Genomic DNA, 23992 nt, shown 5'->3' with positions numbered 1-23992 from the left:
GCAACAGGGCGGGTGTGGGACACACAGCGGGGAAGGAGCTGGAGACACGGAGCGGGGGCTGCAGCGGAGCCGATCCCGGGGCAGGTTTGGTGAGGGAACCGTAGAACAGCGGCAGCGCGGGGCCTCGGCGGCGTGAGGGGCGGCGGGACCGGGCCGGGGCCGGGGCCGCCTCTGGCAGGAGCCTCCCGGAGGGAGAGCGGGGCAGCGGGGAAGGGAAGGGAAGGGAAGGGAAGGGAAGGGAAGGGAAGGGAAGGGAAGGGAAGGGAAGGGAAGGGAAGGGAAGGGGGGGCGGTTCCGCTGTGCCCGGCCCGCCCCGCTCCGCCCCCGGCCCCACCCGCCGCCGCCGCCGCCATGTTGCGGCCGTTGGTGCCCGGTGCGGGGTGAGGCCGCGCGGGCCCGGTGGGCCCGGAGGAGCTGCCTGCGTGGGTGAGTCCTGCCCGCCCGCCGGGGCCCGGCCGCGCCGGGCCCGCCCCTCCCGCTGCCCTCCGCCCTCCCGCGCTCTCTCCCTCCCGCCGGCCCCGCGGCCGGGCGGTGCTGCCGCCCCGCGGGCAGGGCGGGCGGCCCCGCCGCCGGCGCACCGAGCCCTGCGCGCCCGCACCGGCTCTTCCGGCCCGCAGGCCGCCGCCGCTCCCCGTTCCTCAGCTCCGTGCCCCGATGGGCTGCGCTGCCCGCGGCAGCCCGGCCCGGCCCGGCCCGGCGGCGCCGGCGCAAACTAAGTTCGGCGGGCGGCCCACGTGCGGCGGGGCCGGGCCGGGCCGGGCTGTCAGCGCGGGGGGCGGCGGGGCCGGCCTTTGTCTCGGGTGGGGACGGCGTGGGCTGGGGGCGGCGTGTGGGGATGTGGGTGTGGGTGTGCGGCTCTGTGTGTGCGGCAGTGCCACGGGCCGGACGGGCCCCCAGCCCGGCGGCCCCGTTCGCACCGAGAGCCGCCGCACCGGGCTCATGAAACTTTCACGGGTCTCAGAGCCCCGGGTCCCGATGCCACCGAGCTGCCCTCCGGTTCAGCCCTTCCCCGCAGCCCTGACAGCGGCCTCTGCCCCATCCCCTGCCTTCCCCGCGCTTCGGGCTCCTGCCATCCCTGCCTTCCCATGGGATTCCGGTGTCATGCAGTCTCTGCATCCCCTCCCGGAGACACCAGCCGGGCTTGAGCAGATGTTTTCCCTTGTACACTGTTTTGGTGAGGAATTACCAATGGTTAAAATGGTTAAAATGACCAATATTTAGTAATGGCAATGTACATGATAAATAGTCCCCTACAGCAAGGGATTGGAGCTAGATGGTCTTCAAGGTCCCTTCCAACCTAATCCATTCTCTGATTAATTTCCTTGGTGTTACTGGGGTTTCATGCTTCACTATTAAGTGGCAATCTCAGATCTCCTCCTTAGCTGGAAAGCTGCAGAGCATCTACTCCCGGTCTCCAGGAGTCCCTGGGAATAGCACTGCTAGCAAAAGGTTTGTAAGGAGTGAGTGGAGGAAGTGGCTCCTGTGGTGCCTCTCCTTGGCTTTGAAGCTTATCCATAGCACATGGCCCTGGGGTTTGACATCCTTCCCCAGGGCTTTTGTGGATGCCTTGGAGCCTTCCAGGTTTCCTGATTCCTGAAGAAATGTGTATATATAGTGAGGTTGATTTTGCACACTGAAATACACTCTTTACTCTTTACTCCATAAGTCCTTCTGCTTTGCTCACTTTATTCACCTCTTCTACTGCTTTGCAATTCTCAAGCTCCATGTTTTCGTTGGATCCCAACTGTGGGTTTGCAGTCCTTTGCACAAGAATGATGGAGTAAGGACAAAGGTCTTTATTTTCAGCTTTCCTCACAGGCTAGTTTACATAATTCTCTTTAATTCCTTTTTTTGTTTGTTATCTGTGATCAGAAGTATACAGTGTTATGTATGTTATTTAAAAATCAATTTTGTTGATACTTATTCTCTAGAATCTGGGTCAAAACTTGCTTTATTCTGAGAAAGTGTAGCTTTGTGTATGACAAGTTTAAGATGCAGTTCTGTACAGAAATATTTAGGTAGAGACTTGTGCCCTCATGGTTGCAAAGCCAGTAAAAGAGTGTTTTATAGGACTCAAAGATGAACACAAATCCTTCTGAAAAAGCAAGGTTTCATCCAAGAAAAGGATATTTTGAGATGCTGCAGATACATGGGATTTGTCTTGCATTTCAAAACAGATGCAGAGAGGTGTTCCAGAGTGGGAAGGGGAAGGTCAGGAGTGATTGGCAGGCTCATTTTTCTCTGTACGAAACTCAGTCATGCCAGGTTATGGAATGAAGTGTCTTCCTTGCAGAAGGGTTTGTGTGCCAGAAATGTTGGGAGCTGCATGGTGCCTAGCTCTCTCCCAGCTGGTGCAACTTTTCCCACCCAAAGGAATGGGAAGTTTCAGGCCCATGCCTTTGCCAAGTGCAGTAATCTGTGTTGTCTCCAAAGTCCTTACCAAGCGCTGCGGATGTGGAGTGTGTGGATCATTTGGGCTTCCAGGGATTTCATGCTCAGCTGCGATTCCTTGAGGGAAGTGGTTGCAAATTATTGCATAGCCCTCTGTGGACCTTCATATTTGTGGTTTAATTTAAGAAGGAGTTTAGGTTCAGCCACAGCTAGCCACTTTGAAGCCAAGTAAATCTCTGCAGAGTGTTTTGCAGTAGATTAAGCAAAGCAGCACCTCTGGGACTTGTGTAAAGCTCAAAGACCACTGTGTCCCTGTGCTCTACTCCAGGTGATTTCTCCTGGCCCAGGAGCTGTTCCCCATTCCAGCAGCCTGGCCAGAAGGGTTCAGCTTTGTTTGGTTTGGATGTGATGCTTGACAAACTTCTAAACTGCATGGTCAATAATGACAGCAGCCTTAAGCCAGGCCCCTTTTGGGGAGCCATCAGATGGTTTCTCTCTGTCCCTCTGCCTTGTGCCATGGTCCTGCTCTGCTCCCAGTTCTGCCCTGTTATCCTGGAATTCTGCCACCCCCTCAGCCTCCCTGGCTTGCTGCTGGCTTTGGCAGCATTGTTGCAGCCCAAGTGGAGTGTGGCAGGACTCACCTTGCCTGTGGATGCTCCTTGCCAAGCAGGAACTGGTGCCCTGCTAGTTCTGTTGACACATTTTGTTTTTTTTTCCCCTCCCTTAGGTACAGCATGCACCAGTTCACATAAGTTTGGGGTTTAAATAAAATATATTAAAGAATGACTCATTAAATGTTTGTGAAGTCTCTGTATTGTAGCAACTCGAAAATATTTTGGTTATCAGTGTAAATGCAGTATCCCTGACAGTAGAGAACACAAATGTTCTAGTAATTCTGTGCTGTCAGTTTTCATGCATCTCACCAGAGCTTGTAGGTTGCTTGTTGAGGCACCACTTCCTTTTTGAAGAGCTTAGAAAGAAAGTGCTGGCCGGGAGCACAATTTCATCTTTCAACTTGGATATTTAGTTCTTTATTCTATCTTTGGGCGGTTTTTGCTTCACATCATACTTAAGGATTGCCCCTGTTTCAGAGAATCCTTCTTGGAACTGTTGTATTGAAATATTTACTGAAGACTTCTATTATTTAAATTGCTCAGGATAGGGAGTCATCACAATTTCAGGTCTGTGTCTCTTGGGCCACCTGTTTGCCCCTGCCTTTCTTCCTGGAGAAAAGACTGAATTCTTCAAATGTGGCAATCTGTGGAGAAATCAGCAGTCATTGCTGCCTATTAGCTATACAAAAAACCCTCTGCTAATGTACTTCAGAACCTTCTGTCGAGGCTAATGATGATGGCTGGTTTTGGATTAGTGCAGAGATGTGCCCTGCATGAGCTGGGTGTGGTTTCCAAGGTGATGCTTGTGCCAGCTCTGTTCTGGGGGATCCTGGGATGGGGGGATGCTTGCTGTCTCTCACTGTGCTGCTTGGAGCACCTCTGAGGAGCAGCTCTGCCCACACCCCAGGCTTTGTGCAGCTGGGATTTTTGTCACAGGAAAAAAATCCTGATTTTTTGATGCACATGAGTCTTACAGAGTTTGTGCATGGGGGAAATACATTGACAAAATATTTTTGTGCTTTTGATTGTAGCTTTCATCATGGGGGACATGAAAACCCCTGACTTTGATGACCTCTTGGCTGCTTTTGACATCCCTGATCCAACCAGTCTCGATGCTAAGGAGACCATTCCATCAGCTGGGGAGGAGAATGAGAATCACCTGAAGTCCTCAGGAATGTGCATGGATGAGAATGTGTCCTTGTCCCACTCTCTGCCTCCCTCCGATGCGCCCGTTGTCAGCGTGATAGTGAAGAACACGAGTCGCCAGGAGTCTTTTGAGGCAGAAAAGGAGGGGAATCACCTTGGAACTGGTCTGTTACACAATGGCTTTCGTGGCTCTGATCTGCCACCTGAGGCTCATGCTTTAGTCCATAATTATGGCAAGTTTGAGTCAACTTTTATTAATGGTGACAGCTCGAGAGGTTACTCTGATAAACTGGACGAGTCCAAGTCAGAGCCTTTGCCAACATTTAGTCAGTTTAGCCCCATTTCCAGCCCTGAACCAGAGGATACATTCAAAGAGAACAGTATTGGGGATAAACCCAAACATGCCCAAACTCCCTATTTTCCACCACCTTCAATATATGTCCCAACGGGGGCTTCAGTCCTGGATCATCTTAGGAAGGTGCCAGAGCCCGAATTAAGCATGTTTGATCAGTACTGTAAAAAGGAGCAGAAGACAGAAATCCACTGCCAGCCAGAGAATAGGCTGGAAATGAGCAGGAGAGAGCAAGACAGAGCAGTGGAGAGGTTTGCAGAGTCAGGCAAGGACTTGTTAGATACCAACAGCTTTCTTGGGGAAGGCTTGGTGTTTGGAGACCTCCCTCACAACAATTTAGGAGATGGCAAGGGCTCTGTGCCCGAGCTAAACATGTCTTCATCCATACCACCTCGGCAGAGGCTAAAGCCAACTCATTCCAAGCTGTCATCCTGTGTGGCAGCATTAGTAGCTCTTCAGGCCAAAAAGGTTGTGTGTATCCCAAAAAGCGATCAGCCAAATTTTACCAAGGAACCTGGTCCTTTTAAAGACGGGACGAAGGGAAGCCCAAAAATGCCCAAGTCGCCAAAGAGTCCCCGCAGCCCCCTGGAGGTGGTGAGGAAGGCTGGCAAGCAGCCCGAGAGTCCTCGCAGCGTGTGCAGCGACAGCAGTGGGAAAGGCTCTCCCTCCATGGCAGCTGGCTCCCCGCCAGCCATTCCCAAAGTCAGAATAAAGACTATCAAGACATCTTCCGGTGAAATTAAAAGGACTGTAACTAGAATTTTGCCAGAAAATGATGAGTTGGGCAAGTCTTCAGAAGAGTCACCTGCAGAAACCTCTTCTGCCGAAGAGTTTATCAAATCTTTCCCATCCCCTGATACTAGTGCAGTTACAGAAGGTGAGGCTGGCAGGAATTCAACCAAAAACGGGGCTGCTGTGGCTATCCAGCTGTCAAATGTAGCGAGTCCTTACTCGGACAGTGTGAAAATGGATATTGCCAACAGCACTTGCACCGTGTCCTTATCTCCCCTGCCCAACTGCGGCGGCGGCGCCATCAAGGTGGGGGTCAAGAGGCAGCAGCCATCCAACACGGCCTCCTCCAGCCTCCTTCCCAAAGCTGTGCACTTGGCAAATCTCAACTTGGTCCCCCACAGCGTTGCTGCTTCTGTCACAGCCAAGACATCGGCGCAGAGGCGGAGCCAGCCTCAGGTGCCGCAGATGTCGGTGCCGCTGGTGCACCAAGTCAAGAAAGCTGCTCCCGTTGTCATGGAGGCATTCCATAAAGTGCTACACAGTGCCAATCCGGTGCCCATATATACTCCAAACCTCAGCCCCCCAGCTGACACTAGTATTAATTTACCTGCCTCTGGGTATTGTTGCCTGGAATGTGGGGACTCATTTGCCTTAGAGAAAAGCCTGACTCAACACTATAGTAGGCGAAGCGTTCACATTGAAGTCATGTGCACTCAGTGTTCAACTATGCTCCTTTTTTTTAATAAGTGTAGCTTGCTTAAACATGCACGAGATCACAAGAGCAAAGGATTTATCATGCAGTGTTCTCAGCTGCTCATGAAACCAATTTCCATAGACCAAATGTTTTCACCTTCTCCTACAAGCTCTTCAGCCTCTCCAGCTCCTCAGACTTTTCTCTCCTCCTCTCCTCCACCCAAGTCCAGTGCTGCTTCAGGAGGTGGGGTAGGGATTTCTGCAAGCACTCAGCCAGCCTTGCCTCTCTACACAGACCCACAGAGGCTAATCCGTCATGGATCCAAGTGTTTGGAGTGTAACAAGCAGGAGCAGGATTACACTTCTTTAGCAGCTCATTACCAGAGAACCTCAGAAGATAATGAGAGACTGGTAAGTCATCATTTTAATGTTATTAGTTAAATCTCTCCTAGTTTAAAGAGATTGTCCTCAAGGGGAAAAGTAGGCATGGTGGTGGCAGATGAGTTGCTTTGCCTAAAAAATGCTTATGGGGAGAATTTGGAAAGCGCGTGAGCCCAGACGCGTGCGTGTGAGGAGATGTTTAGCATTGTTTGCTTGCCTTCTTTCTGCCCTGTGCCAGTAAAAAGAGCATAGTAAGGAGACTGTGGAGATCCTTGAGTGTCAGAGAAAGGTGATGGAGATGAAAGATCCCTTGGATGAGGCGTGCAGAGAAGCTGTGGGGGAGGATCAGCAGAGCGTTACCTGGAGCAGGGTTTGTGCTGTAAGCGTGGCTGGAGGAGATGTGGCACAGCTCAGTGCTGCCTTTCCTGCAGCTGCTGCCAGAACCTTCCGTGAGAGCCATGGCACATGGGCTGTTATTGTTGCTGTTGTGTGGTCAGCTGTGTGTTGGACAGGCCTGCTGTGCTATGTGGGGGAAAGGCTGGTTCTGGCTGCTTTTGTCCTGTGGGTGCATAGCAGGGTTGGAGAGCCTTGTTAGTGGCTTCCTGCCTTCCTCCTGTGCTGCCCTGCTCAGCTTTCCACCACCTTTAGGGACCTGGTTGGAATTCCCTTAAATTAAACTCCAGCTTAAGTTTCCCCTGATGAAGTGAAGATGATTATTGTTGTGGACCATACATTTTCTTCATGGCTTTTATTTTGGAAGGTGAGGTCAGTCTTGTTTAAGTGCTAGCCAGCCTGCAGTTGAAGAGGAGGAGTATTCCCTTCTCCTTATCTCTATGGATGAGGTGAAAGCTTTCCAGCAGAGCTGGCTGCCACTGTAAGGGCTGCAAAAAACCAGGACTCCATGCCAGAATTTGGGAGGATGACCACATCTCTGCCATGGCTGTGAGAACACCTGCACTCTCCCTGTGCTGCTCAAATGGCTTGCAGGAGTATTGAGGTTGCTGTGGTCTCATTTAGATAGTTTGTTATCTTAAATTCATCAGCCACCAAAAAAAATAGATTATGGCTGAATGGTTTTGATGTTGTAAAAAATGGTGAGGCCAAAAGGGATCAGTGTGGCCACGTAATCAGGTTTCTTGCCTGAGGCAGGTCAGTGAGCACTGCACTCTGTCAACACACCAACTTATTTTTCAACTCTAATGCTTTTTTAGGAAATGTCAGCAGTCTGGCATTAAAACTTCCAGGAGAAGGGATACACTGAGTGCTCCAAAGTGATCTCAAATGTTAATCAGTGGCATTAAAAATGTACTTCCTTATTTCTATTGTGGGATTATCAATTCAGGAGTTCCTTAAAGAGGAAAAGAATGTGTGATAGTAAGTATTTTTAGCTTGTAATCAAATAATTTATTCTGTAACTTAACCAAGAATAGAGTTTACGCCTCTCATGTCAAGTAGTTCTGCTAGATGTGGGATTATTTTTGGGGTATTTTTCTGAAGAGAAGCACTGGAAAAAGAGGCTACTTTGGAGCTTCTGAAACCAGTTCCTCCCTGTAAGATCTTCCCATGCTCACCCTGCACAGGATGCATGCACTGCTCTGGGAGTCCTTTTCCACTGTGTGTTTGCTGTCCTGCAGGCTGCCCAGTGCTGCTCCGTGCTGTTCCCAGAACATCTGTTTCAATAAAGTTGTTACAATTCTAAAGGAAATAAGCATTTGTGCCCCACGCCTGTAATGGTGTGTGTGGGTTTAACAGTAGCTGATGGAAACCATCCCTCTGCCTTCTCAGGTGTTTGGTGTCACTGGGCTGAGAGGTGGAAGGATGGGTGGAATTCAGTGGGGTCAGGGATCCCTGATTCTCTGAGCTGCCCAAGGGAAAAGCTGTGGGTCACCTTCACATCATGTGTAGCTCCCAGCAGCACCAAGGTCTGAGAAGCTGAAGGTTTTGCATATAGAGTATTAATGAATGTAATACTATTAATCATGGTGTGAGAAGGGTGTAGGTGAAGCTGTTGGAATTTGTGCCATAAACTCCTGGAATAGGAGAACATGGCCACCTCTTTCTGAGAGATACCCTGACTCTGCATTAAGTTAATTCTTTCTGTTTTGGTGAGAAAAAGGAGAAGTGTTGGTATAAGCAGCAGAGGATCAAATGACTGATTTTGCAACACTTTCTTACATGGTAGAAGTGGTTAAAACTCTGCAGAGTTGGGCCAGGACACTTGTTTTTTGTCAGAAATTGGGTGTAGAGAAATTCTTCCCTGTGATGGGGGGAGGCTCTGGTGTGGGTTGCCTAGAGAAGCTGTGGCTGTTCCATCCCCATAAATGTTCAGGGTGAGGTTGGATGGGGCTTGGAGCAGCCTGGGACAGTGGGAGGTTCCAGGGCCTGGAATGAGATGATCTTCAAGGTCCCTTCCCACCCAAACCAGTCTGGGGTTCTCTGATTCTCTGAAATTGGGCTGCTGAGGAAGGCATTGATGTAACACCTGTAATAAAGAGATTTTAGTGCCCTGGTAGTGGTTCAAAATCACCATGTCCACAGGGCAGAAGATGTTGATTTACATATTGGTACATCTAATTAAAACCACAGTCCACAGCAGTTGTTGTGCTTGATCCACAGCAAGCTGCAGTGGTGGGAAAATCTGTCAGGATGCAGAAATAGTATTAATTGTTGTGGGCAAACCTGGTTATGAACCACATTCCTAGATCTCAAGAGACTAATTATCTAGAGTTTTAGCATAATTTTGTGCATTTTGAATAAAAACTGTGTATTTCTCCTCCATACCTGATGTCTATCTCACTGTGTTGAAATGCTGGTATAGACGTGGTGGTATGGGGTGTGGTTGTCCTGGTTTCTTATAGACAGCAAAAAACTGCACTCTGATAAAAAATACAAAAAATTTCCAAATGAATTTCTTATTCAATTTCAGAACTCAGGCACAAACTCTTTACCATGCCTCACTGAGAAACTAGGAAGTGCTGATGCTTTCCACATATAGACTTGGATTGATTGATGCCTTCTAAGGATCTTCCAGAAGTAGCAGGGCAGGTCCCCTTTGTATTATGGCCAAAAGCTTTTAATCTGTGACTGTTCAGATGCTTGGTACTAGATTGTCCCTAAAAATGAGGGTGCTTGGAAAGGGTAGATGAATCTATAATGGAAAGAGCAACTTCAGCTGAAGGGAAAAGGTAAAAGCAATTTATCCACAGCACCTGGGTTTGTACTAGAAGGTGGAGAGCTGTGCAAAATAAGCCAGGTGATTTTTGATCCATGTTCTGGGAAGCTTTTCTGTTCAATGACACCACATCTGGATGCACATTTGCTGTGACTGTACCTTGTGAAACCAAACAGGCTTTGAAGTGCTCAGTTCTGGTGCCTTTAACTCCAAAACTGTTTTGGACATGGCTTTGGTGTGGCACCTTGCTCAGAAGGAAGGGCTGATCCAACGGGGTTGATGAAGAAAATAAAGAGCAGGAGAGGCTTTTTCAGTGTGGTGTTTTCAGTTCCCCAGAAGCTGAAGGACAAGCACCCTGTGATAAGAGGCAGGAATGACTGGATTGGAGAGGGGGAAGAGCCTGAGCTGTCTCTGCTCCATGAGAAAACTTACCCTGTGCTGATACTGAAGACTTTTCACTTCAATTGGAATTTCTTACCATGACTTTGTGAATTACTCTGACATTTTCAGGTTTCCCAGAGCTGCTTGAAAGGGGATTGTTGGTTTTTCTCTATCTTCCAAATGATGGTTTGGGAAATACCTGGTGTTACACTCCTACATGGCTGTGGGGAAATCCTGAATAAATAGGATGGATAAATTGCTTTCCTAGGTGTGGCCAAAATGTGAGTGACATGGCTGGGTCACAGTTCTATTGCAGGAAGGAAGAAAGATAGTGATGTGGTCTGGAAGGAGGGAAAGGAGGAGATTTGGAGCAAGTGGGAGGAGGAGAGGGGGATGATGATGTGCTTGAGAAGGTGCTGTGGTTTTCTAAAGGAAAAGACCTTTAAAAAAATGATGGAGAGCTTGACCTTAATGTTGTATTTTTAAACATGTACATGACTGCAGTTGCTCAGAGCACAGCAGGGTTTATTTTGGTACAGAGTTTGTGTAGGATGAAGGCAGTTGCTCCCAGCTGAATTCTGTGGTGGGATGGGATGGGATCTCCATGGCTTGCAGGGAGGATACAGGCTGGAATAATCCACTGCAGAATCATCAAGAACTGGATTTATCAGATGCATGTTTTGAATGGATCATCTTGATGCCTTTTTTAGCAGCTAGTGAGGCCAATTCTGCAATTTTTTCAAGCTTGTGAATCAAGCAGCTCAGTGGGACCTGCGTGCTGCTTTTCCATTGCTGAACTGCAAGAAGGAGGCAGTGTGGGAATTAGAATAACTGGCAGGTTGGATTTGTTCAAAGCAGAAGCTGAGCTCTGTGTAGGCATTATCCTTGACAGATGTTGAAGAGGTGGTACCAGATGTTCCATGTGACTTCAGGTCTGTTTGGTTTCATACACTGGTGTGTTCTAGAGCAAGATTTTTTGGGGTTGAAGAGGGAAGGATATATAAGTAGGTGTAATTTATGCCAAATTATATTTATTTTTGGAATAGAGAAATGAGTTTATCCTCATCTTCTTGATGTTCAATGAGATGGTTGTTAGGAGTATTGCATGAAGAATGAATATACTGAAGAAAATGGATTGTGAGGTTGGAGCAGAATCAGGTAAACTCCCAGAAATAATTGCAGCAGGGATCAGGATTTTATGAGATCTCCTGAGGGATGGTTTTAGATATCTGTGGAGTTAATATTTGTGTTAAGGAGACCTTGGAGGATGACTGTGTTAAAAAATTTGCTGAACCAAACTAGCACAGTAAGAAGTCATGGAAAATGGGGAATATTTTACAGGAGGTTCTAGATGATCTTTAAGACTGAGTAGGAATGGTAATGGTATGAAAATGAACCAATGGCAGGATTTTTGATCTTGAGAACTCTGTGAATGACTGAGGTGACACAACTGTGCAGGAGATTTCTGTCAATCTGTGGTGATGCTCCCTCGTGCTAGAAATAACCGAGTTGGACAGGAGTGTATTGTTTTGTTTATCAGGATAGATTGGAGTAACCGAGGGAAGAATGACCAGAAATGGAAACATGATCTCTTGAGGGGAAATTAAAACCACTTGATGAGTTTAGCTTGGCAAAGTTCTGGTAAATGAGGGTGGGTGGGTGCCCTTCAGCACTGAAGCAGACAGAGGATTAAGGTGAGGATAGTGGTACTTTTTTCCCCCACCAGAAAGTAAATCTGCCCTCAAGAAATGCTTCCTGTACTCACAGGAATTGCTCTGGGCAATTCATCAGTATCAGACAGTTTTCAGGGCTCAAATTACAGGAGAGGAACAAAGCCCATGCAGCTCCTGGTGCCTGCATTTGGGATGTGCTTTTCGTTACAGGGTGTTCTCTATCCACGCTCACCCTGTATCTGGTGTGATCTTTGGAGAAATGAGCTTTTTCATTTAGGGGCAGTAATGATGCAAGACAGACCAAAATAGATTTATGTAGAAAATCAGAGGACAGTCTGAGATCAGCACAGGAATGAATTCTGGAAGAGTTTGCAGCAGAAGGAATGGAACAAAGGACACAAACTGGTTTTGAGACAGAGCCGATTTGTTTTCTTGGCAAGGAAAGACCACAATAACATGTGGAAGAATTAAAAGTACTTCCTGACCCTCTTGGGCATAATTGTCTATCTACTGGTAACCAGAGATTTTAATCCTTTTTCCTTTCCTTTCTTATTTGACTTGACCACCCAAAATCCACCAAGGTAGCTAGCAACTCTGATAAAGTGCAGAACATAAACTCAGGACCTCTGAATTCTCTTGAACCTTTTGTTCTCCTTACTTTTTTCTGCTTTTCTCTTTTTTTTTTTTTTTGTCCAATAAGAATTTTTCAATGAGTTGTGATGTCTCCTGTTTATGTACCACCTACACAAGTAATTTAAAAGCAATTTTATTGCTGCCTTTTCTTTTTCTTCTTCCTTCCCTGTCTTAAATCAATGCTTTATAATTTATTGGATAAAACTTGCCAGGAGCTAGTAGAACCACATGCTGCCCTGATAATTTCCCAGCAGCAAAAATAAGAAAGGCAGCAGCTGTATTTTTCCTATTTTTTCTCTTCCTTCCCCCCTTCAAGTTCATGTTTTAATTTAGAAAACAAGAGGTTTGAAAATCAGCAAAAAAATTCCCTTGGCCCCATAAAGCACTGTTTTCTCCCTGTCCCAAACCAAGAGGGATTAATGCAGTCCTTTGGTACCAGTGAGGATAGATTTTATTTTTAATGGAAATTTTCCCTGTGGATTTTGTAGAAGCAAAGGGATGGAAGATGTTCTGATGAAAGCATGTTGGGGAAATGGAGCTGCTGGGAGAGAGCAGGATAGCAGAGCCTGCACCCAGGCCAGAGCAGAGGATGAGGAGGAGAGGCTGGTGAGGAAGAAAAGCCAGGGTGTGGCTCCATGGTCTGCTTAAATCAGTTTGTGATGTCCATGAGGGACCAACCCCACCCTCTCCTCCTTCCCCAGCCATGCCTGGCCCTGGTGGCCCTGCAGGCCCCAGAGACTGGGAGCAGCTGAGGGAGGAGGAGCAGGAACTGGAGGCCATGGCTGAGAGTGAGGAGGAGGAGGAGGAGATAGCTGGAGCCAGAGGGGCTGTCCTGGGTGGCATGGAGATGGGGTGGAAGCTGGTGTCTGCTGGCACTAAAAGGAAGAGTGTGGCTCCTGCATTCTTCTTCCAGCTGGGCACCCATGGTGCTGCCCCTGTGGCTGGAGAGCTCTGTGGGTGACAGGCCCAGGCAGGGCTGATGGTCTGCTCTGTCCTGCTGGGAGGACAGGCTGCCCTCTGAAGGGTGTGATGATGCTGCTGCAAGCACCACAGGCAATAAACACAACCTCCAACCAGAGAAACTGTGCCTGCTGCATCCCTGGAAGTGTTCAAGGCCAGATTGGCCAGGGCTTGCAGCAACCTGCTCTAGTGGGAGGTGTCCCTGCAGGGTGGAGGGAAGAGCAGAGGCCTTTAACATCATCAATGTAAGAAAAGTGAGGGAATGGTCCTAGGTAGCACATGGGGTCACACAGGGGGCTTGAAAGTGTGGATGTGAAAAGTCATTTAATCCACTATGGGATCATTTTAGTGAGTGGGAGTTCAGATTTCTGGTTGGAACTAAGTGCCCACCCAGCCTTCCTCCTCACACGCTGCCCTGCTCCATCATGGAGTCCTTCTGTGACTGTGTTCATGAGGATCTGACTCCATGCTTCAGAAGGCTGATTTATTATTTTATGATATATATTACATTAAAACTATACTAAAAGAATAGAAGAAAGGATTTCATCAGAAGGCTGGCTGAGAATAGGAAAAGAAAGAATGATAAAGGTTTGTGTCTGGGACAGAGTCTGAGCCAGCTGACTGTGATTGGCCATTAATTAGAAACAACCACATGAGACCAATCAAGGATCCACCTGCTGCATTCCACAGCAGCAGATAATCAATGCTTGCATTTTGTTCCTGAGGGCTCTCAGCTTCTCAGGAGGAAAAATCCTAAGGAAAGGATTTTTCATAAAAGATGTCTGTGACATCCTCCCCATGGGAGACAGTCTGTCGTGAACAGCTTTGTCGTGAGTCCTTTCCACAGTGCAATTCTTGAGGATCTGCTCTGGGATCAATCCTTTCCATGGGGTGCAGTCCTGCAGGAACAGGCTGGAAGAGCATGGGCCTCCCATGGGATCAGAGATCCTGCCAGAAATCCTGCTCCAGCAGGAGCTGCAGTGTCCTACAGAGCACATCCACTGTGGTCCTCCATGGATCAGAGAGGGACAGCCAGTGTCACCATGGATTCATGGCACTGTGCTCTGCCATCTGGGCTCTTATTCTCACATCTTCTCTCTCCTCTTTCCCAGCTGCTGCCCAGCATCTTTTACCTTCTCCTGATCTGTTATCCCACAGGTGCTGCTCAAGGGCTCGGTCCTGGCCAGTGGCAGGTCCATGACAAGCTCTGTCTGACATGGGGACACCTTCTGGTGTCTTCTCAGAGGTCACCTGTCACAGACATCTTCTATGGAAAATCCTTTCCTTAGGATTTTTCCTCCTGAGAAGCTGGGAGGCCTCAGGAACAAAATGCAAACATTGATTATCTGCTGCTGTGGAATGCAACAGGTGCATCTGGGATTGGTCTCATGTGCTTGTTTCTAATTAATGGCCAATCACAGTCAGCTGGCTTGGACTCTCTGTCCCAGACACAAGCTTTTGTTATTCATTCCTTCTTTTTCTATTCTTAGCCAGCCTTCTGATGAAATCCTTTCGTCCATTATTTTAGTATAGTTTTAAGGTAATATATATCATAAAATAATAAATCAGCCTTCTGAAACATGGAGTCAGATCCTCATCTCTTCCCTCATCCTCAGACCCCAGTGAACACGGGCACAGTCACCCCTGCAGCCCCTCCCAACCAAAACCTTGCCACGTAAACCTGCTACAGTCAAAAGAAAATATGTCAAAACTGAAATTCTTGAAATTACAGCTGAGATCATAAAGAGAAAAGAGGTACAGATTTTGCAAATTCAGAAGGAAGCTGATTTGATGTAATATTGTCTAAGGTCTGTGAGGGATTTTTCCATTGCAATTCCACTTTGTTTCTCTAAGCTGTCAAGTTTCTAGATTTACATCAATGCTTTAACCAAGGATTTTTCCATATATAAAAAATGCATTTTGTGTTTATTTAATGGCCTTACTTTCCAGAGATAAGTTTGTATTGGAGTGCCTTACTGCAGGTGTGTTGGATGATTGAGATGTTGTGTGGGAGCTGGTCTTGGTGCAGGTGTGAGGAGGACTCTGGATTTGGGAGTGTTGAAGAGTCAGGGAGGTTCAAGGATACAAATACAAAAGGTCAGTGGGAGGAGGAGGAGGAGGAGGGATGCAGCAATGAGGCTGAGGATGAATTGATGTGAGGTGGGAGTGAGCTGAAGGTCAGGCAGGCTCCCTCTGTGGCTGACAAAATAGGCAGCTATAATCTAAGGAAATAGCAATTGCTGTTGTGCTTGGATATGGCTAATTAGAATAAAATCTCCAAATTAGGGTTCTAGGTTTTTCTTCAAATGAATAATCTTGAGTTTCTGTTGAAGGGGTGCTTTTCATCCCTGAATTGAACATGTTAATGCAATGATGTGTGTTCATTTAGAGAGAGCCTTGGCAGGAGTTCAGTTCAGTTATCACAGCAACAGCAGGTTCAGTTCTCTGCCTGCTGCTTCTGCTCAGGTTGGTAAAATGCTGTGTGGCACTGCTGTCACCTGGATGGTTGAATTAAATCCAAAATAGCCCTCCAAGCATCTGGAGCCTGCCTGTAGTGTGTGTGCCCCACAACCAGTGATCCCAGAGGGCTGTGGGCAGGGGAGCAGAGGGGGCAGAGGTGCCAGCTGTGCCCCCAGAGGCAGCACATGGCACCCCTGCAGTGCCACCCTGCTGAGGGACACAGGGCTGGCACTGATCCCAGCCAGGCAGGCAGGGAGAGCTGCTGAGAAGTTAAAGGTTAACTTCAACTAGTAATTGATCACTGTTTTTTTTTTTATTTTAAATAGCAAGAGGATCCTGCTACTCTCTGTGATCCCTTGGCTGCCCCAAAGCAGAAAAATTACAGCTTGCAAAATGGTGAATTTGGGAAGAACTGGGGCTTTAGGGCACCACTGGTAGGGGATTTTTGGTTTGAATATATTAGGGGTAAGCATTTTTTGAAACATTACCAGTCTGCAAATACAGTTTCTGTTCCCCTATGACTGTTTAACTTTAAGTCTTTAGTATTATTTTTTAAGAGATATTTGGCTTGTGAATCTTTTTCCTAGCCCTGGTTCCATGCCATAGGGCTGCTGCCCAGGTGTTTTTAACTGAAGCTCCATGATGATCATGTCAAGGTGGATCCTTGTAATCTGGGGGCAGCTCTTAAGTGGATGTGGACTCCATGATCATCACTTAACTCTGGAACAGCAAAGAGACTAAAACTGCTGGAATGTTTCTTTGCTCATGCCAATTCCCTTTCCACAGGCACTGTCTGGGGTAAAACTCTGTGTTACTATAAATGCCCTAATTTGCAAACACCTCTGTGGCCACAGGGTTGGGTTTAACAGACAAACTTTTTTTGAGTAGTGTATATTTTTTTTCAATCTGCACTGTATCTCAGTGAATATTTAATTTTTTTCCCCTTTTGAAGAAGCTAATAAGTAAAAATGGGAAGCAGCTCAAGTATTCCAAAATGGCTGAGCTTCTGAACATTTGTCTGTGTGTGAATGTGACTTGTGGAAGAAAAACCCGAATGAAATGTGGCAGGCAAACCAGAATTAAAGAAAATTTGTAATAAATAACTCTTGATTAAAGCGTAGGCTATGGGAGTATGAAAAACACAGACATTACACAACTGAATCCTGTCCTGGTAACATGTTTTAGAAATAACTGACTAATGAATGTCTCAAATTGCTGCCAGACTTCTTTGAAAAGTCATGGAAAACTAGGAGAGAGATAAAAATGTGACATCTGGAAGCAAGTAATAATTTCTCATACGAAGCAGAGGAGTTGCAGAAGGAGGAAGCAGTCTGTCCCAGAGTGGGTGTCTGGTGGGGAGCCCAGCATGGCTGCACCCTGGCTCCTGCTGCACAAGGGGTGAGCAGAACCTGCTGTGATCCTCCAGGCAGGGTGGCTGCTCTCCTGTATCTGCAGCTGGAGAGAAAAGCATAAGTGTGAGCAGGAAGATATTACAGTGTCTTTAGACGGTCACTGTGGTGAGAGAAGGACGAGAATCTTGTTTCTTGATCAGAAGGCTTGATTTATTTATATATGATATATAATACATTATAACTATACTAAAAAGAATAAGAAGAGAAGTTGCAGAGAGCTGCTAAGCTAAGAATAGAATAGAAGGAATGAATAACAAAGTTCTGTGTCGAGGGAATCTGTCTCTGAGTTGCTCCTGTGATTGGCCTTTAATGGTACCCATGGAAGATGAGCCAATCACAGGGGCACCTGCTACATTTCACAGCAGCTGATAACAATTGTTTACATTCTTCTTCTGGGGTTCTGCTTCCCAGAAGATGGACAAATGTGAAAGAAAAGATTTCTTTGAAAAAATGTCTGCGACAGGAAGACACCATTATGGTTTTTTTTCCTCTTACTGGAACCTTCCTCAGCTCTAATGTGTTCCTTGCTTGGTTCCTTCCTACTCATTTGTGTGTAGGGCTGAGGGTAATGAAATGAACCAAGACACATGGCTGTGTCCTTTTGCAGCCAGTCCTTGTGCTCAGCCCTTATCTATAACATGCTGAGTGACTGGATTATGATCATCAATCTTTGCTCTTTAACTTTCCCAGATATTTGGAGGTTATTTTGAAGAGCCAAAATGCCTGCAGAACTTCCTGGGGACCTTGCTCTGTCTTTTCTTCTAACCACTGAATTATCCAAGCAAACTCCTTCTCTTATGTGGTGGTACCTCCTCAAAACCCTGTAGTGAAGGATGCTGCAAAGCTGTTTGGGAAATCCAGGTAGCCTGATGATCCATTGCAGCTCAGATCTTCCTTACCCATGTGTTTGTTGACTCCTCTGGAGAGCCTGGATTGTTCCCTGGGGCCAGAAGGGAGAAGCTGCATTGACTTTTCCCAAGTTCAGAAGTAATGCTGCTTGAGGATGAGATTTTCCTTATTCTTACTCGTTTATCTCTCTTCTTTGTCTGTTTACTGCCCAATATCTTGGCTCTTCACAAGACAATGTGAATTTGGAGGCTTGGGCTGGTTTTTGTCCCTCCTGTGGTGTGTGGTGTCAGTGTGGGAATCCTTTTAGCTCCTTCAGTGGTGCCTGCAGGAGCAATGAATTAATTAATTTAGCTTTATCCTCACTGAGTCTTGCTTTTTATTGCTGTATCATGTGTCCACACTTTCTGGCAGGCTTTTGCCAGGCCTGAAGTAGATAACCACAATTTTGGTCCCCAAGCTTGCCTGGCCTGTGTTGGTATGATTTTGGTCCCTGGGAGCTTTTCACATAATGCAGGAGGTGACAGGAGCTGGCTGCTCCTCTGACATCCCCAGGAGCAGTGCCCAGGCAAATCCTCCGTGGGTTTGGCATATTTTAGATCCAGCACAAGAGCACACAGGATGGTGAAAATTCAAAATGCTGATTGATTCTGGGAGCAGTGGGTATGACACGCAGGGGAGGAAGAGGTGAGCCTCAAACTGACTTAAAATCAAGACTAAATTGGCTTTGACAAGGCAGGATCTGGAGAGAGTGTTTCTCACCGAGTTACTGGGGCAAAGGTGCTTTCAGCTTGTGCTTGTGGTGCCTCTGCCTTACATAATAGTTGAGATCACAGCAAGAAGTCCCATTTTGACAATGCCAGGGAGATAAATTCTCCATTCTCAAGCTAGTTAGAAAAAATATCTTAAAAAATATCTTAAAAATATCTTAAAAAAAACACAAAAACACAAAAAAAATCTTAAAATATACACAAAAATATCTTAAAAATATCTTAAAATATCTTAAAAAAACACAATAAAACTGATTTTACTTATTACTTACTGGTCTTATTTACTATGAATTTACTGCTTATTACTTACTTTGTAGCTCTTACTTGGGGATTTGAGTGTGCATTGGAGAATTAAAGGTCCCACTCAGCTCCTTGCAGAGAGATCCTGGGGGATTTTCTGTTTTTCATTTTCTCATTCCCATGGCCCATTTGCACTGGTTTTGTTTGCTGAAATTAGGAGACTTCTGCAGCATTTGAAATGCTCTTGAGCTTCCTTTAATTGCCCATGGGTGTGTACATGACAGTCCTACCATGTGGTTTTTCCACTAATTTCTCTCCTTCCTGGATAAACAGTTTCTCCTCTAAACTTGAGTTGTGTTATATCTGAAGCTTTCCAGGTATTTGGCAATTTTTGCAGTTTTTACTTTTGAGTGCCTAATTTTTTATTCCCTTCCACCCTGTGAACCTTTCAGGTTTGTCACAGCTTTGCATTTTATTGTAAGTGATGCTTTCTCTTACCTGCAGGGGTTTTGACATTTCCCTGATGGGTGTTATGTAGTGGAGCATCACAGAGGTGCTGCATGAAATAGCAATGATACAGAAAAGGGAGTTGGCCATTGATTTTATTCTATTTTTGGTCAGATTTAGGGGCTTCTGTCTCATGTTTCTACCCTGCCTGCCAGCAGTGAAGTCCATGGAAATTATTTAGTTAAATTACTTGATTTGATAATCCATAATTAGCTGCATGCTGCTGTTTATTCTTAAGTTAGAGGAGTGATTTTGCATGGGATGATAAATAAATGTTGGGAGACAGGTTTTGCTCCTGGAGGGCTCAGAGTGGGCTGGGATCTGCTCCAGCTCTGCTCCTGCTCAGGCATCCACAGTAATTTCCTTCCTGCAGAGGAGGAGTAGCTGCTCCTGGGCTTTGCAGGGTACAGAGACACCTGTGAAAGGGAGCAGAGGTTTGACAGCTGTTGAAAATGGGGCGATACATCCACATAAAAACTCTGCATGGCAAATAAATGACGCTTCTGCAAAGAGGTTTTGATAGCAAGCACGTGTGCAAAAATGGATTTCATTAAGGATGAAACAGGGAGAGAAAGAGACTTTGTATTATTTCTGGTCATCAGGAAGTTTCTGTAAGGGAAACATAGTTTGTGGTCTTGGAAAGTTGAAATTTCATCTGATACAAAGAAATTTTGCAAGAGACACAGCAGTTGTTTTGGTGGGGAAGGTGCACATGAGGACTGCACTGCCTTCAGCAGCAGGGGCTTGGAGTCAGGCTGTAATTTTCCTCCTTTTTGTGATCTTTTGGTGTGGGGTGAACTCTTGTTGAGAAGAGTGCTCTCCTTCTCAAGTCAGGAAATGAAAGTGCTGAGCATTCAGAATATCGTGAGAGCTGAGGTGAAAGAGTTTGCTTTCCTTTTTTATGGGGAAAAAAGGAAATAAACAATAAAAGATAAAGAATAAAATAAAAGAATAAATAATAAAATGAAGAATAAACAATAAAAAGTGTGGTTTAAAAATGGAATGATTGACTGTGGAAGAAGTTGGGAAAAGATGATAGGAGACTGGTTATAAAGAGCTTTGAGCAGTTGATGCTGCTCATGAGAACTAAGAGGTGAAAGAGTTTGCTTTCCTTTTCTGTAGGGAAAAAAAGGAAATAATTAAAGATAAATAATAAAATTAAAATAAAGAATAAACAATAAAAACTGTGGTTTAAAAATGGAATGGTTAACTGTGGAAGAATTTGGGAAAAATGATAGGAGACTGGTTAAAGAGCTTTGTGCAGTTGGTGCTGCTCATGAGAACTAAGAGGTGAAAGGGTTTTCTTTCCTTTTTTATGGGGAAAACAGGAAATAAACAATAAAAAATGTGGTTTAAATATGGAATAGATAACTGTGGAAGATGTTGGGAAAAGATGATAGGAGACTGGTTATAAAGAGCTTTGAGCAGTTGGTGCTCTCATGAAAGCTAAGAGGTGAAAGAGTTTTCTTTCCTTTTCTGTAGGGAAAAAAGGGAAATAATTAAAGATAAATAATGAAATAAAAGAATAATAAAATAAAGAATAAACAATAAAAATGTGGTTTAAATATGGAATGGTGGAAGAAGTTGGGAAAAGATGATAGGAGACTGGTTAAAGAGCTTTGTGGAGTTGATGCTGCTCATGAGAGCTAAGAGGTGAAAGGGTTTTCTTTCCTTTTTTATGGGGAAAAAAAGGAAATAATTAAAGATAACTAATAAAATAAAAGAATAAAGAATAAAATAAAGAATAAACAATAAAAGATGTGGTTTAAATATGGAATGGTTAACTGTGGAAGAATTCGGGAAAAATTATAGGAGACTGGTTAAAGAGCTTTGTGCAGTTGGTGCTGCTCATGAGAAGTAAGAGGTGAAAGAGTTTGCTTTCCTTTTTTATGCGGCAAAAAAGGAAATAAACAATAAAAATGTGGTTTAAATATGGTATGGTGGAAGAAGTTGGGAAAAGATGATAGGAGACTGGTTATAGAGCTTTGTGGAGTTGATGCTGCTGCTGCGCAGTATGCCTGTTCTTCCTTCAAACCTGGAAGTTTTCTAGGGTGAATTTGGGAAGGAAAAAAAACCCCAAGTAGAAAACAACTCCCAAATGTAACCTTTGTTCCCTCAGACGTGCCAAGTGTGCCAGATGATGCTGCCCAACCAGTGCAGTTTCTGTGCCCACCAGAGGATCCACGCTCACAAGTCGCCGTACTGCTGCCCCGAGTGCGGCGCCGTGTGCCGCTCCGCCTACTTCCAGACGCACGTCAAGGAGAACTGCCTGCACTACTCCCGCAAGGTTGGCTTCAGGTGGGTGCTCCAGGCTCCCTGCCCGCTGGCATTTACACCTCTGGCTGCCCTGCATTGCCCAAACCCCTGCCCAGGGGGGCTCAGATGTCCGGTTTTCGGCTGTTTGAAGGGCCTGGAAAGGCCCGGAGTGGCCTTGGGGCAGCCCGCGTATCAAAGGACAAGAAGAGGCTTCAGTTCTTCTTTCGGTTTTTATGTTTATTAATTGTTTATCTAAAAGATTTTCTTCGGCCCGACAGAGCTCTGCTCAGCAGCCAGCCATGAGCACACTCCCTGCCCTCCGGGGCAGCCACCTATCTTTATACCCATTGTTACGTGTACAATATTTATCATTTTTCCCCAATACCATTTATTCTTATTGTCCGGTGCACTTTTAGTAATGACCAATCCCAAAGTGCCACCATCACCAAAGAAGATGGAGGAGAAGAAGAAGAAGAAGAAGGACAGGACACGCCCCAATTCCTCCATCTTACTTCTCTAAACCCCCCTGTACATAAATCCTAAACCCTGTGTTTCACTCTCTAACTAACCAATCCCTTCACCATTCACCCCGGTGAAACCCTCCTATCCTCATACAGGTGTCGTCTCCTGTGTAGGATCAAAGTCCAGCCCCCAGACACTTCTGGAACATTCCAGGACTCCCGAGCCCCCCAAGGGTGGTCTCGGTGACTCAGCACCTCAGTCCTGAGGTGCTGAGATCCCACACTCAGACACCCTGGCACAGAGCCCAAGGCACGTGTGATTTGGATTATGTGATGTGCATGTGTGTGCCCCCCATGACATAATGCACTTGACCTAGTGGTTGAAAGTTTTAACATCTGCTGGATTCCAGCTGCAGGAAGACAAGGTTCAGAGGATGCCTTGGAATTACCCGGGCTTGCAAATCACTGCACAGACCATTGATCCCAAAACCCTAGCAGATCTCCATTCCTTGTGGGGGTCTTTGACCTGGGTCAGGCCTTGGTTGGGCCTCGCCAACGAGCACCTAGCTCCCCTTCTCAATTTACAGAAGGGAGAGAGAGAGAGCTAGCCTCTCCCAGGGAACTGGCCCCAGAGGCAAAAACCACCCTCCAAAAAGTGCAGAAGGGATTCCTGCCCATGCCCAATCCCCACAAATTAAAAACAAACCTTTAGGGAGGCTTTTGGGATGTGAATGGTCTGGATTGTCTGCTGCAGTATGGCTTAAAACCTTACACCACGTTTTGGCAGTGAATTCCTCTCAATGTTTAATGTTGTTAAAAGGCTTGGTGTTGGAACATGGGATAAAGAAGAAGTGTATGCAGTATGGTGCAGGGGAGGAGCCCAACAGCTCTAACTCTTGTGGCACCTGAGCAGCTCTGGGTAGCTTTGGCAAACACTCTTCTGTGGGGTTTTTAATCATTACAGCTCACTGGTGACGGATATTGTGTGGTTGTGTGTGATTTGGTTTGGAATTTGGGTGAAGTCTAGGTGTATCTAACTTGTCTGTGAGCTCTCCAGCTTGCAGTGGAATCCCTACCAGGCAGGTACACATTGGGTCTTCTGCTGCTGCTACCCATGGAAGGAACAGGGATGCAGCATCTCTTTTGGGTTTGGCCCAATGGAAGATTTCTGCATCACAGTTTGGGTCCAAATTGTCAACACTTCTCTTTTGAATTTGGCTGACTGAATTGTTCTTTTGAGTCCACTCACCAGTCATGGTTTGGTGTCAACAATTATGACCCATGGAAAAAATTATTAACCTTACATGAGGATCTGTAAGCCACGAAAGTCTAAGCAGAATAATAGTTTGTCACAGGGTGAAAAATAGATTTTTTTTGGTTTTTAGAATGGGGGTTCAGGAGGCAAGATGGAGGAATCTGGGTGTGTCCAGCCTTTCTCCTTCTTCTTCTTCTTCTTCTTCTTGGCCTCCATCCTCTGCTGTTGGCACTTTTGGATTGGTTTAGAGTAGAAGCTCAGTGTCTAACACAGGTGATGGGTATTGGGAAGTTATGGTCAATAATGTACACGCAGTTTTTAGTATAAAAGATAACACCACCTCTGAGGGTGGTCAGAGTGCCTCTGTCTGACCTGCTGAATGAACCTCAGCAGGCCAGAGAAAGAATTTTATAGATAAGAAACAATAAACAACCTTGAGAACGAGAATAGAAGAGTCCTGACTCCTTCTTCGACCACCAGACTTTGTGACACATCTTGGGGTCACTGTGAGCAGCAGAATGCTGAGACCTGTCCTGGCTGTGCTCCCTCCCAGTTGGTTTTACAGTTTCCTGAAGGGAGGCTGCAGACAGGTGGGGTTGGTCTCTCCCACCTGGCAGCACTGACAGAACCAGAGGACACAGTCTCCAGCTACATCAG

General features: G+C 46.2%; 1 protein-coding gene across 3 annotated transcripts in view; it reads left to right on the top strand.

Annotated features, from left to right (window-relative positions):
- Positions 1-310: 310 nt before the first annotated feature.
- Positions 311-23992, top strand: part of ZNF592 (zinc finger protein 592) — a 40763-nt gene continuing 17081 nt past the window's right edge. For 2 of the 3 annotated variants that reach the window (XM_074549707.1, XM_074549705.1), the window contains exons 1-3: positions 311-426; positions 4037-6339; positions 21483-21661. In XM_074549707.1, the coding sequence (XP_074405808.1) occupies positions 4045-6339; positions 21483-21661 (2474 nt within the window). In that variant the 5' untranslated portion in view covers positions 311-426; positions 4037-4044. Of the gene's footprint in view, positions 427-831; positions 1450-4036; positions 6340-21482; positions 21662-23992 lie in introns of those variants that run through there. The other variant, XM_074549706.1, reaches the window with a different exon arrangement.

This window comes from Zonotrichia albicollis, chromosome 11, assembly GCF_047830755.1.
Source record: "Zonotrichia albicollis isolate bZonAlb1 chromosome 11, bZonAlb1.hap1, whole genome shotgun sequence".
Lineage (NCBI taxonomy): Eukaryota > Metazoa > Chordata > Aves > Passeriformes > Passerellidae > Zonotrichia > Zonotrichia albicollis.
The sequence above is the reverse complement of the archived record's forward strand: the minus strand, read 5'-3'. Positions and strand labels throughout refer to the sequence as shown.